Source organism: Piliocolobus tephrosceles, chromosome 11 (genome assembly GCF_002776525.5).
Source record: "Piliocolobus tephrosceles isolate RC106 chromosome 11, ASM277652v3, whole genome shotgun sequence".
NCBI lineage: Eukaryota > Metazoa > Chordata > Mammalia > Primates > Cercopithecidae > Piliocolobus > Piliocolobus tephrosceles.
The window spans coordinates 45,847,769-45,861,098 of NC_045444.1; the positions used below are offsets into that span (position 1 = coordinate 45,847,769).

The following is a 13,330-nucleotide window of genomic DNA, read 5'->3' on the forward strand; positions in this document are numbered from 1 at the left end:
TCAGAGTGTTGACTCCTTGAACCTTCCTGTTGTGTTATGTGGTCCCTTGGGGCAGCAGCTAGGGAAGCCATTCTGGACTTGGGCACAGGAATTGCAGCAGCTCCTCAACCTGTGAGGAATTAGGAAGAAGTTGGGGTTTTACTACCAAGGGAACTGTGCAGGGGTAACTCCCGGCATAGGCCTGGAAAGCAGGTGGGGCCAAGTGGATCTGGGGTCTGCACAAACTGGGTCCAGGACCCTAATAATGTATATTTACTGGTTTATTATTTTCTGTCTCATTCGGAAGCATAGAGATTACTTGTTTTGCTCATTGTTCACTATATCCATAATCATAAGAACAGTGTCTGGCATATGCAAGGCATTCAATAAATATTTGTTGAATGAATTTATTGAGTTGCTACTGTGTCAAGAATTGTGATAGCTGCTAGAAGACACAAGAATTCCACCTCCCAGATGGAAAAATTAAGAAGAGAAGGGACTTTCTTGGTGCTGTTCAAAATGGGAGCAGTTTCTCTATTTTCAGACATTTGGCCTTTAGTTTACAAAAGACAGTGTGTTTCAGAATATAAGTACTCTCGGTTTGACTTTGCCTGTCGTTTTGTAAGAAATGGGCCTTTAAAAAGGGATTAAATAGACTCCTTTTGCCAGCATTTGGTCTCTCTGTGCTTAATTTTCCCGATTCAGAAGATAAGCATGGCACCATGATACCTAACAAATGGATGTGCAGAAGAATACACTCCCTGACTGCGTGAGTGTGCTCAGGCTGCTGCAGCAGACACCACAGACTAGGGGGCTTCCACAACAGGAATTTATTTTCCCTCAGTTCTGGGGGCCAGGAGTCCAGGGTCCAGGTGGCAATTGGGTTGGTTTCTTATGAGGCCTCTCTCCTTGGCTTGTAGTTGGCCACCCTCTCCCTGTATCTTCACATGGTTTTCCTTATGTCTGAGTCCTAACTTCCGCTTCTTATAAGGACACCAGTCATACCGGACCAGGGCCCAACTCCATCACCTTATTTTAATTTAATTATCTCTCTTTTTCTTTTTTGAGATGGAGTCTCAGTCTGTCACCCAGGTTGGAGTGCAATGGCCTGGTCTCGGCCCACTGCAACCTCTACTTCCTGGCTTCAAGCAATTCTCCTGCCTCAGCCTCCCGAGTAGCTGGGACTACAGGTGCCTGCCACCGCACCTGGCTAATTTTTGTATTTTTAGTAGAGACAGGGTTTCACTATGTTGGCCATGCTGGTCTCGAACTCCTGACCTTGTGATCTGTCTGCCTCAGCCTCCCCAAGTGCTGGGATTATAGGCATGAGCCACCATGCCCAGCCTTTAATTATCTCTTTAAAGGCTCTATTTCTAAGCACGACTACAGTCTCAGATATTGGGGGTTAAGACTTCAATACATGAATTTTGGGGGGACAGGGGCTATTGGGGGTGGAAGATGATACATTTCAGTTCATAGCACTAACCCTAAAGAACTTGACTTTACAAAATGGTGATGTCCAGGCCCACTCCCTGCTGTCTCTTGCCTTCCGTGACTGCCTCCTTTTGCTCTTCTCCTTGGCTCCAGACCAAAACCAGCAAGGCAGTCAGAACAGGTCACAGAGGAATCCAGAAATCCAAGAAGAGGGTTTTGTACCAAGCAAATAAAAGAAACTATCATCCCTCTGAGGTTCCTTGTTTAAATTACCATGTTTATTTACATCAACACAAAATACAATAATAAACACGACAAAACCATTTTATCTTCAGGTAACATAACTCTTCAGTGAACAGAAGTACTACTGTTAATGTTTTGGCCTTTCCAAGGTCCCGCCTGGAGTCAAAACAGTATTCAGAGAAAGAGCAGATTCTTCTCTACCTTCCCTAAAACACACACAAAGGTAACTTCTATTTTCTAAAATCCCATTCCAATAATAATAATAATAATAATAAAATGCAATACTAAGTCCATGTAGAGGAGAGGATTGCTGTTGTGTCATCAGCGTTGCAACCTTATGTTGCTGTAGATTTCCCCCAGGTTCTGTGCATCAGTCAGGAACATAAAGGGTATATTAGCCCTTCGGATTTTCAAGGTGATTGTTCAGTAATTCTTTCATCTAGCCGTGTACTCTGTAAAGGTCTGATTTACCTGAGTTATTTAAAAACCAGCAATAAAAGAGTCTCCAAGTGATCAAATGTATACGGATCTATCTTGTAGAATTGAAGAAACTTATAGATTTTGCTGTGACAATTCAATGGACAACCACGAAGCCTCCACTACATAATGAACTATTCACCTAGTAAAAGCTTCACATTACAATTTAATCAAAGGTCATAAACATTGCGCAAAAGTACAATATCTTATCTGTATGCCAGTAGTTTAAATGCTATTTGCTTAGTCTCAAATACATTTTCAAACAAATGACAGTTATTGCTTAACTAACACAATCTTTCTATTATTTCACTGACAAAAGAGGCAGTTTCCTGCAGTGGAAAGAGAAGATGGCTTGGAGTTAGAAGATCTAGATTCTGAACCCAGCTCTACTCACTCTGAGCCATTGTTTCCTTATGAGGATCAAGTGAGATCAAAGTGCTTTGTAAAGGAGTAATAACCATAAGAAATAATATTCTAGAGTCCATCTCTTCCATCAACTGATGGATCCCTAATTTGCACATGTATTTTGCAAGTAAAATCTTACCTCTTAAAGTAAATGTATGATGCATATTCACCACATGCAGCTGAAATGTGCAAGTTGGGTTACATAGATGGGAAAAGAGTATGTATTAAAAAGCCTTTAAGACTTGTATACTTTTGATGTACTTGATTTAGAGCCATTTAAAATTTTATTGTGTTTGTGGCTCACGCCTGTAATCCCAGCACTTTGGGAGGCCGAGGCGGGCGGATCACAAGGTCAGGAGATAGAGACCACAGTGAAATCCCGTCTCTACTAAAAATACAAAAATGTAGCCGGGCGCGGTGGCGGGCGCTTGTAGTCCCAGCGAGTCCCACTGCCTCAGGAGGCTGAGGCAGGAGAACGGAGTGATCCCGGGAGGCGGAGCTTGCAGTGAGTCGAGATCGCGCCTCTGCACTCCAGCTGGGGGACAGAGCGAGACTCCATCTCAAAAAAAAAAAAAAAAAAAAAATGTATTGTGTTTAACACATGTTCCTTTTATATTATAGGAGTGCTCTTTGAATAAGCTAACCATTTAAAGTATTTTTTTTTTAAAGAAACTTTTCTGTGACAATTACAGGGTTTAAAAGACTGTGCAACTGAGTGAAATGGATTGAGAAATATGGGGGAAGTAACAGTTTGAAAACTCAGGGTCAAAAAGGAAACTGAGTGTAGAATATCGTTTTTCAGGTAATTTAAAAATAAGCTAAATGATAGGGTTGTTATCTTTTTATTTTTATAGGTGACTTCTTAATTTATAAATTACTTATTCCTCATTTGTAAAACAAATAAAATATTTGTGTACTTAACGTTTAGGTGTGTATAAATTCACAAAAATTATTAACACTTAATGTTCAACCTTATATTTGGGGTATCTTCAGAAGAATTGCAACCTCTTTGCTGAAGTAAAATCAGAAACTCATTTTTCAGAGATTTCAAAAAATTATCCTTTAAGAGAGGGCATATTTCCTACAGGTTTAGAATTAATTGGCAAGTATAGATATACAATGTGAGTATGTGGGCTTTGTGACTTTGCTGAGACAAAGAACTCAGATAGCTGCATTCCTGAAACAAATGAGCCTCTAATTTCAAACATTTTTCAAATGCAAATCAGGCCCCCATGAATCATTTTGATGATTTTTTGAAGCATTAATGCAACAGAGTTAGTATTCCTCAAATGATCCCCAAAGTCACCTCTTTGCTAAGGATATTTCTCTTCTTGATTATTTTGAACCTGCCAACGGTCTCTCACCTTCATGTAGAGGATAACTTATCTGCAAATGTCCTATTATTATCTTAAACCAACCTCATTTTGAAGCAACAAAGAGAAAAAAATTAAATAGTGCATTAACATTTCATACCAGTGAAACAGACTTTTTTCATGCATAAAGTAGTTCTATCCATCTGTGGAAAGGTCCACCTTTTGTTTTTCCCTGTGTTTATAAGTTACATTTTTAAAAGTACTCGTGGAGCCTCTGTAGAGTGGATTGGTTCCCTGAAAAAAAAAAGATTCAAGTGAAAGTATGTACATTTTGTTATTATACTGTATTAATACAGTATATTAACTGCAAATGGAAGAGCAGAGTCAAGCTCAATCTTGGAAACTATTAGAACAATTTTGATTAACTTGGTATTTCATAGATTTAGTGTTTTGCAATTTACACATTTTCATTTTGTTAAATATACAGAACACGTCCCATATGTATATTCTAAAAATCTTACCTCTTTTGGTAATGCACAAATTTACAGATAGAAAACAAGGCTTCAGCTATTGTGCTCACTGCTGTTTTCCCAGCACTGTGTCCCTGGCCCAGAGCAGGTGCTCAGTATGTATGGAATGAGTGGCATGAACAGTGATAGATGAACCAAAAGTGAAATCAAAGCCAAAAAAGTGAAAAACAGGAAAAGCGAAACTGGTAGAAACATACAAAAATGAACGACACAGTATCTGCCTTTAACAAACGTGTTACTGATGAGAGGCATCAAACAAGGGCACAAATAAACATGCTGAGATCAGATCAGATCAAAACTCTGGGTAGCCAAAGAACCAGCTGTCTTTTGCTTACTATGTAAAACAGTGTGTAAGACAACCACAAGAGACTGTTATGGAGGACCCTGGGGTCATGAAAGAGTGGCAATCCAAAGGCAGGCCAGGAAAAATGACTTTGCCTTGGGTACAGTGGGGAGGTTGGGTGTGGGACTTCTGGGTAGCTCACCTGTGCTGCTTGGGCTGTAGATGTGCCTCCAGGTGCCAATAGCAGTGGTGCTGTAGCCAAAAGGACCAGAAGGTCCAGAAGGATCAAGCCTCTTTAGTTGTTCCAGGCAGGAGGAAGATATTTGGGTAAGGTACGGTTTCTTCTCTCCCACTTTCCAAGGTTGACCACACAGGCTATGGCAACAGACAGTCTGGGTCCAAAGCTAGCTCCACCACATGACCGTACTGAAGCCACTCTGAGCCTTGGTGTCCATATCTGTGCCTACCTTATCCAGGTAAAGTATTTTAGCACTGTGTGTAGCACATAGCAAATGCTCCATAAATGCTGCCTCTTCTCATTAGTTCCTATTTATAGTTTTTCTTCACATTTGGAATTTCCTTTTCTTTTAGGTTTTACAGAGGATTATTAAGATATTTTCCCCCAGGGCTTTGGTACACTTAACATTTCTAAGCCCATTACTGAGTATGTATGGAATCCAGGTACTGCCTCTGACCTTCTAAGTTAAAATCTTATGCTTTGATCACCTCATTCCATGAATTATAGCTATGGTAACAATTTCTAGGGGTGGATTTGAAAAAGAACATGATTGTCTTTGCTTGCTCAGTACATTTCTTTCAGCTCTTAGAAGAATTGAATAAAACTGGAAACACTCCCTGGTCTTTCCCACTCATTGGCCTCAGTGCCCTCATTGTGAGTGGGAATCACAGCTGCACCCATTTCTATGTTGTCCAGAGCCAGTGGCCTGACCTCTGGTCAGTGGCGTGTTACCTTTGCTATGTGCCTTTAAAGAGATATGCTATTTCTATAATAAAGCCAAACAGAAAAGAGGTTCCTTTGCTGATGGTGGATGATGGGTGAAAGCTAAGTTGATATAGTGCTTCTATTCCTGAGAGCAGCCTGGTTAATTCTGAGGGACCTCCAGATCTTATCTAGTCCTGCTGCCCTAAGAATTTGAGATTTTGAAGGCAAAGGGCAGACTGATGTGAATTTAGATGTAGATGGAGTCTCATTTGCAAATAAAAATCATGCATGGAATTCTATTAAATTTGAGAGACTAGAATCTAGTTGGTTACAGGAGAATGAGGGACTCAATTGAAGAAGCAAGATGGAAAAAAGTAAGAGGTTTAGGCCAGCAATGACAGGGTAAGCCTGTCCTGGAGGAAGTTCTCGCTTCCTCCAGGAAGCTCCCACCTTTTTGAACAGAAAAGACACTTTGAAAGAGGACACAGGTTGTGAGCAGGGCCAGCTTAGAGCTCTGTAGGACCAGGTACTTGTTTGTAGGTGCACCCTATATCATGTCAAACATATTGCAATACACCCATATCCCACACTTGAGTGTGACTTGAGTTGCAACTGACAAGATAACACAATGTTATTTAGTAGATATTTAGTTGAATGTTTAATTTTTATGGCAGAATTTTCATTCTGTATTTTAAAGCAACTTCTGTATTTTAAAGCAACATTCTGTATTTTAAAGCAACTTCATTCATTCAGGTCTGCAATATTTTGGGAGTCCCTTGCAAAACTGGTTTAGGGCCAAGACATTGCTTATAGGGAGTGATGGGTAAAGCAGACTTCACTAGAGTAAGACGGTAAGGTGGAAGTGTAAAAGTGGATGAAGAGCAAGTACATATTGCTGTTGTGTGTGGTAGGGTATTTTCTGGCCTTAGCTGAAGATCAGAGGTCAGGATAATGCACTCACGTTGGGTTTTGTTCCAGGAGGAGGTGTGGAAATGTCCACACTACCTCCTCTAGTGCTCTTCTGACTGTAACCTCTCTACACAGACTTTCCAGGAGAAATGCAGGCTTGAGTCCTCTCTATTTCAGGTGAGTGTGCAATCCACTGCTCAGAAAAGGTCAGTTTTCCCCTAACCATCTGGGGTGACCAGGCTGATTCCCCCAGGAGTCTGGGAGTGCTAATTTAGGCTTGGATTTTGCAAATGCAATAGCACATTTTTCAAGATTGAAAAAGTGGTAATAGGAAAACTCTGTCATGACCCACAGCTTCCTTAATGATCGACCAACTGCCAAACGCAGACCTGATTTGCTTAGCACAGTACAAAATCAATCCATGACTGCAAGAAATGTCAGGCTGAACATTTTTTTTTTTGCCTCAAGTTAATGACTTGTCATCCTAGAAAAAAATGTCTAATCAAAAATGAATTTAAATATGTTTCATTTGTGTTTTCATAAAGAATATGTGGGGGTGGGCATTATTTTTAAAAGCATGATAAAAAGATAACCTTTCTTTATAGCTGCTCTGAAAGGTTTTAGGAGGTAGGAGTGGAGATCTTTCTGTCTTAAGCCCTGTCACTTTATGAGTCCAATGCAGTCCTATGGCCAGGAGGCCTGACTGTCCCGATTGTCCCTGGAGGGCACTGGGTTTCCAAGACCAGTCAAATTCACTTCTTCAAGAAGAACTAGGTTTCAGAGAAAACACTCAATTAAATTGAAGACTTCTAAACGTGTACAGTAAGTGACAATTTTTTCCAGTAGGATGTTACTGAAATTTAAACTGAATTATTTGAGTTAAACCTTTTTTGCATCCAAGTGAATAATTACTATCCAGTCATTATCTAGTCAGGAACATCAAACATTTGTTATTCAAAGAAACTCAATTTAATAAGGGAATAATATTTTCCATTTATGCTTTTTTTTTTTCTGTTTAATGCATGTTTGGGTCGCATGTTAGACGAAGAAACAGCAAAAATTCAGTATTTGAATTTCAGTCATGTTCTACATCCTGAGGGAGAACGATTCATGTTTTTGGGGAAATTAACTGTTAATTAAAATGTTATTTTAAAGATATTAATCACTTGTCAGTATTTATGCCTCTGTATGAGAACATTGAAATGTGCTGGTTAGTAGATACACATCACGTAATTGCCCGAGTGCGTGTTTGTGGAACACCTGCTTATTATTTCTAGGAGGGTCAACCAAAGGCTGTGCTTAGGAGAACAATGAATAATTAGGCTTCAGCTTAACTATGCACCAAAAGTTAGGGAAGTCCCTTAACTTCTCTGAGCCTCAGTTTAGCTCTTCAAAATGGAAATGCCAGGATTATATCATGGGGCTTGCTGCTATTGTCCTTTGTGGCAACTTAATCACATTCTTTTACCAGGTTGCCCTTCTAACCATCACAAGGCATTTGTTGGAGAGTTGATAAAAGTCAAAAATAAACACCTGTGGCCAGGGGTCAGGTGACGTGAACTGTCCTACAACTTTGGGCTTATTAGTACTGTGTTCTAAGTCACCAAGCCAACCTATCTGTTTACCTTTACATTGTTAGGAATGAGTAAATTATATCTTCTCCTGAGGAATTTTGCTTAATTATGGAAAACACATACATTCACAAAAAGAGGAAAGCTATATAACAAACCTCCAAAGACCTATCACTCAGACTCAACAGTTATCACAATTCTGCCACGCCTGCTTCAACTATCCCTCCATCCCACTCTCTTGGCTGAATTATTTCAAAGCGAACCCCAGCTTTCATCTCCTTTCACTTCTTCAGTATGCATCTCTAAAAAATATGGATATTTTCTAGCAATGTCACCATGCCATTATCATACCTAATCAAATTATACTTATTTGCTATCATTCTAATACCCAGCATGTATTAATCTTTTCTCAGTCGTTTCATGTATTTATTATTTATTTTGGAGACTGGGTCTCACTCTGTCGCCCAGGCTGGAATGCAATGGCATGATCGTGGCTCACTGCAGCCTTGACCTCATGGCGTAAGTGATCCTCCTGCCTTAGCCTCCCAAGTAGCTGGGACTACAGGTGTGCACCACCATGCCTGGCTAATGTTTGTATTTCTTTCTGTAGGGACGGGGTTTTGCCATGTTGCCCAACTCGAACTCCTGAGCTCAAGTGGTCCAATCCTCCTGTCTTGGCCTCCCAAAGTTCTAAGATTACAAGTGTGAGTCACCATGCCTAGCCTTTCTCCAGTTGTTTTAAAAATGTATTTTTATGGGAGGACTGTTCAAATCATGATCCAAACAAGATCCAAATTTCATTTGGCTGTTGTATCTAGCACATTTTTAATGGGAAGATAAAGTAGATAAAAATTTTCACTGTTGATTTTCCTGTACCTTATATTATGATTAATTTACAATAAGTGCATACAACATAAACATCCCTTATCAAGATAAATTTATCAAAAATGGAAAATTCCATTTGCTTTAGGAATTGAAGGCATTGCTATAAAAATTGTTAACATCAAATTATTTGCGTGGACAAATCCAAAGGAGCATTGTGTCTGCCTGCATTTTCTCCAGTGATATCATTGTTGTTAGAATCAGCAATGTAAGATAATTGCTGTTAGATACCTGGACACACCATTAGAGGTAGAGAGATGAAATTAAAACCATGAAATTGTTTCTATGGGTCTCTAGAAATGTAATTATCTCTCCCGTGGAAAAGAAACACAGAAAACTATAGTCCTGCCTTCTGCTTGCCTCTTGTGAAGAGAAGGCACTTAAATTATTCCTACTGAGTTTATGTATTTAAAGGTTAATACTTTTGGGCTTTTCTTCAGGTCTCTGTTTAAAATTTATGTTATTCAGAAAAAATAACTGCATGGCATTTAAAAAATCATCTCAATTTTGCTTTGTAACCGATTAGATCAGTAACAAGTATTTCCATAGAAATTGGCATGAATTATCATACTACTTATGAACATTATTCCATTCATTATAACATAACCAATTTATGGAAATGTTTAGATACAGCACCTGTGCTTTATCAAATGGGGCCTGAGGGATAATTCCTAGTGGTGAGGAAGCACTGGTAAAAATATACTTCCCTGATGTCCCTAAGCAGCTGTCTCAGGAGCCTCATGAGACTCTTCATCGTGGTGGAAATCCCCACTGCACTGAGACAAATCTATGCTATGAGGGTCGTCTGGGTCCAGATAATGGATAGAGGTTCCTTTGCCCCCGAAGCAGAACAGAAATCAAAGCTGTTGGGGTCATGGCAAGAGTGGGAGAGAAAAAATGTGACACCTGCACTCTCAGAACAGAAGAAAGCTGAGCCCCTCAGTCTCTTCCACCAGCCTCTTTCTCCCCTAGACAGGGAGTAGCCCTAAGTTTCCACATACCGTTTGCCACTTGGCTTTTGATCGTTCTGCTTCAAATTTGGCAACTTCTTTACGATCATGAAATGACACCAGCAGCTTCCAGATGCACAGCAGGACAACCCCGATGAGAAGAATAGCCAGGGAAACCCCCAACATGATCATGGGAATGTTTGGAGGCTTTGGACAATCTGCAGAAATAAAGAAAATTATAAGAAGGTGGTAAAATCAACATTTTGACATTAGAAAGGCATTTCGTGTTGGATTTTCCATCTACTTTTTCTGCAGCAGAGGATAAATATTGACACCATCTTTGCTTTGCTTAAATTTTAAAAATGAGTTACTTGTTGAAGGATAGCCCTGCATTCCTTCAAAGTAGAACAAAAGATAAAGGAAGAATTTAGTTATTCAAAGTAAATGTATATAGACTTGATGGCTGACTCTAAAAGAGAATCCAAAAAAGTGATAATTAATGCACATGGAATATTTAAAGGATTAAGAAAAAAGACTAGTTTAATCACTAAAAATGGTCTCTTCTGAGTCCATGATAAAGTAGAAATGGAGTGTGTATGTGTGTGTGTGTGTGTGTGTGTGCTGCATGAGATCAGTTTTTTTATGGACCTTCTTGAATCATGGGGAGTCTAGAAGACTACATTAAAATTTATATAAAACCTATCCCTTGAAAAAATTACTATTTCCTTCTTTCTTTATAGACAGAAGACAATGATGGATTTCAGTTCTATTTTGTTGAACCCTAATGCAGTAGTCTGGTTTTGGGGAAGTTCCTGGACTAAATTCAGGAGAGGTGGATTCAATTCCCATCTGATGTACAGTAGCTTTGTGAATGTGATCCAGTCCGTTGACCTCTCTGAGCCCCAGGCCCTTCACCTGTACAACAAAGTTCAGTGTTCCCTTAACTTTTCTGATAACAATAAGCTGAAGTGTTCTTGCTTACTAACACGGCTTCCTAGACCCTTTCCCCAATATTCTGATTCAGTGGGTCTTGGATAAGGCCACTGATTTTGTATTATTAAATATTCTAAATGATTCTTATTTTCAAGCAAGTTTGGGAAATTAGATGTTCTGTAGGGTCCTTTCAACTTGAATATTCTCTGAAATATTATTTTGACTCTATTGATATTAATGTAATTTTGCCATTATACAGTACCTTTCCTAATTCACAGCAGAATGACTAATAGTCCTTGCAATATGCCTAAGAGATGATACATTTCTTAATGAAACATTATAATTATGCTCTCCTCTTACTTTCATGGAAAAAAAAAATCCCACATAACATTATCGCTAGATATCTGCATCCCTCTGCAAGAAATGAGGCAAAATCCATGGTATCTGGGGAGGAAATGAATGATGCTTAGCTTATCCTAAGTCTTACTGCTTTTAGAGATTTAATAAGGAGAGTTATACACATATGACTAGTCATGCTGTCTTTAAGGTAAGGATCTGGAGTCGATGTGAATCTGAGTAGGACTAATTACCCACTAACAGCATGATGCCTGGCCTCACACACTTTTGTTCTTTGGCCAAGAAACCATGTAAAGAGATTATGCATAAATAATAAAAGGAGCTAATGACATATCTATTACTGTATGAAGATCTAAAGACTATATTCTCACATAGCAAATGAACCATAGCTGCCTCTAATAGGTTAGCACGTTCCTACAAATAAAGCAGCAGGCTTGTGTCATGAGAATATATACTGGCTACATCTTTGGCTAAGAAATGCCTGCGGTGGGGCATAGTATGCTCCTGCTCGAAGCAAGATGAAGCTTGCTACAATCCTGCACCTAGACATGAATTAGGAGAGTTCTCCAGAAGGGACTAAAGAAGAAATGGGTGCGGTCTGACAGAGATAATTAAGAACTGAAAGTCTCAGAAATTGTACATTTCTCAATTAAAGATTTTGGTCCAAGTGCCAGAGCAGGTCTTACACAATAGAGATCTTCACTTTTCATACTCAGATGTTTCTTGAGTTGCTCAGACTGCAAATGGATTTCTACATGGAAGAAGAGGGTCACCTCTATCACTGTGTGCAATGTGGCCTATTGAGTCCTGGTTGGTGCAGCACCTACTTCTAAGATCCTGAATATCTAACTCTGCTACATGCGTTGTGCAATCTGGTAGCTCAATGTGCCTATTGAGTGCTTGAAATGTGAGTTTTCCCAAGTAGCTTATGCTGTAAGGGTGAAATAAACACTGATTTTGAACACTTGGTATGAAAAAAATGTAAAAAATCTCAGCTTTTATATTGATTACATGTTGAAATGACAATATTTTCGATAACATGGTAAATGAAATTCATTTTACCTGTTTCTTTGACTTTTTCATGTAATTATTAGAAAATTTTAAATTACATATAGGGTTTGCCTACCAGTTCTGTTGGATGCTGCTGATCTAACATCCTTTTATGATTCAGATATGTATGATGATTGTATAGCCAGCAGGAGGCAATAGAGCACAGTGGTTCAGAGCATGAGCTCCAGGCCAGGCTGCCAGAGCTCCTCCACCAGCTCTGGCACGTACTTACTGCCAGACCTAGCAAATTATTTAATGTCTCTATGCCTCAATTTCCTTACCTTTAAAATGAAAATAATAGTGGTACCTGTTTTATATGGTTGTTAAGAATATTAAGCGAATTATGTAAAATATATAGAACATCTGGCAAATGGTATTAGTAAGGGCTCAAAAAATGAGAGCTGCTATAATAATTAATATTACTATTGTTACAGCAAATACAGCACTCTTTCCCCTTTTCTATCCTCATCACCTCAAGGACCTGGAGCCTCTAAGTTGGAACCTGTGGGTATAGCATCTACCCTGGCTGGTACTTTCCAGCCAGGAAGCCTTCCTGACTATCATTCCTTGACTCTGTTGCGGCTCTTATGCTCTGGAAGTCCCTCCAGATGGTGGGGGCAAGAAAGAAGATGAAAGAAATCTGTGTCTACAAGCACCTGTGTCTACAAGCACCCTGGTGGCGACCCTTCACCCAGCTCTTTTTTTTTTTCAATTTGCTTAGAGGACCCTGGGGATCAGCCCCTTTCTCTCTTCTCAGTTTGCCTCTTCTACCGAAGCCTCCACCAGGCCACCCTGGGATTTTCTAGTCTGAAAGCTGTGAGACGGGAGACAGGAGGGACTATGGACTTCTGGGGACAGGTTCTGCTCTGCTGACCCCTGGAAGCGCCAGGCCTACCCAACCATGCGGACATTTGTTGAGGAAGAGGGAGCCTGGAAGCTGTCAGGTGACTCTTGTTAAGCCTCAGGAAGGTAATTTTTCCTCTACTTTTCCCTACTACAAAAGCATGGGGATAATAACACACCATAATAAAAAGCATCAGGGCATCTGTGCGTGCTCTGCAGAGTGGCATG

At 39.7% G+C, this 13,330-nt stretch overlaps 1 protein-coding gene across 1 annotated transcript in view; it reads right to left on the reverse strand.

The window, feature by feature from the left end:
* Positions 1–4,046: 4,046 nt before the first annotated feature.
* Positions 4,047–13,330, reverse strand: part of ITGB6 (integrin subunit beta 6) — an 84,126-nt gene continuing 74,842 nt past the window's right edge. Inside the window, exons 14-15 of the mRNA XM_023217500.2 lie at positions 9,971–10,137; positions 4,047–4,145 (exon numbers count right to left, since the gene is read on the reverse strand). Coding sequence (XP_023073268.2) covers positions 4,047–4,145; positions 9,971–10,137 — 266 coding nt within the window. The remainder of the gene's footprint in view (positions 4,146–9,970; positions 10,138–13,330) is intronic.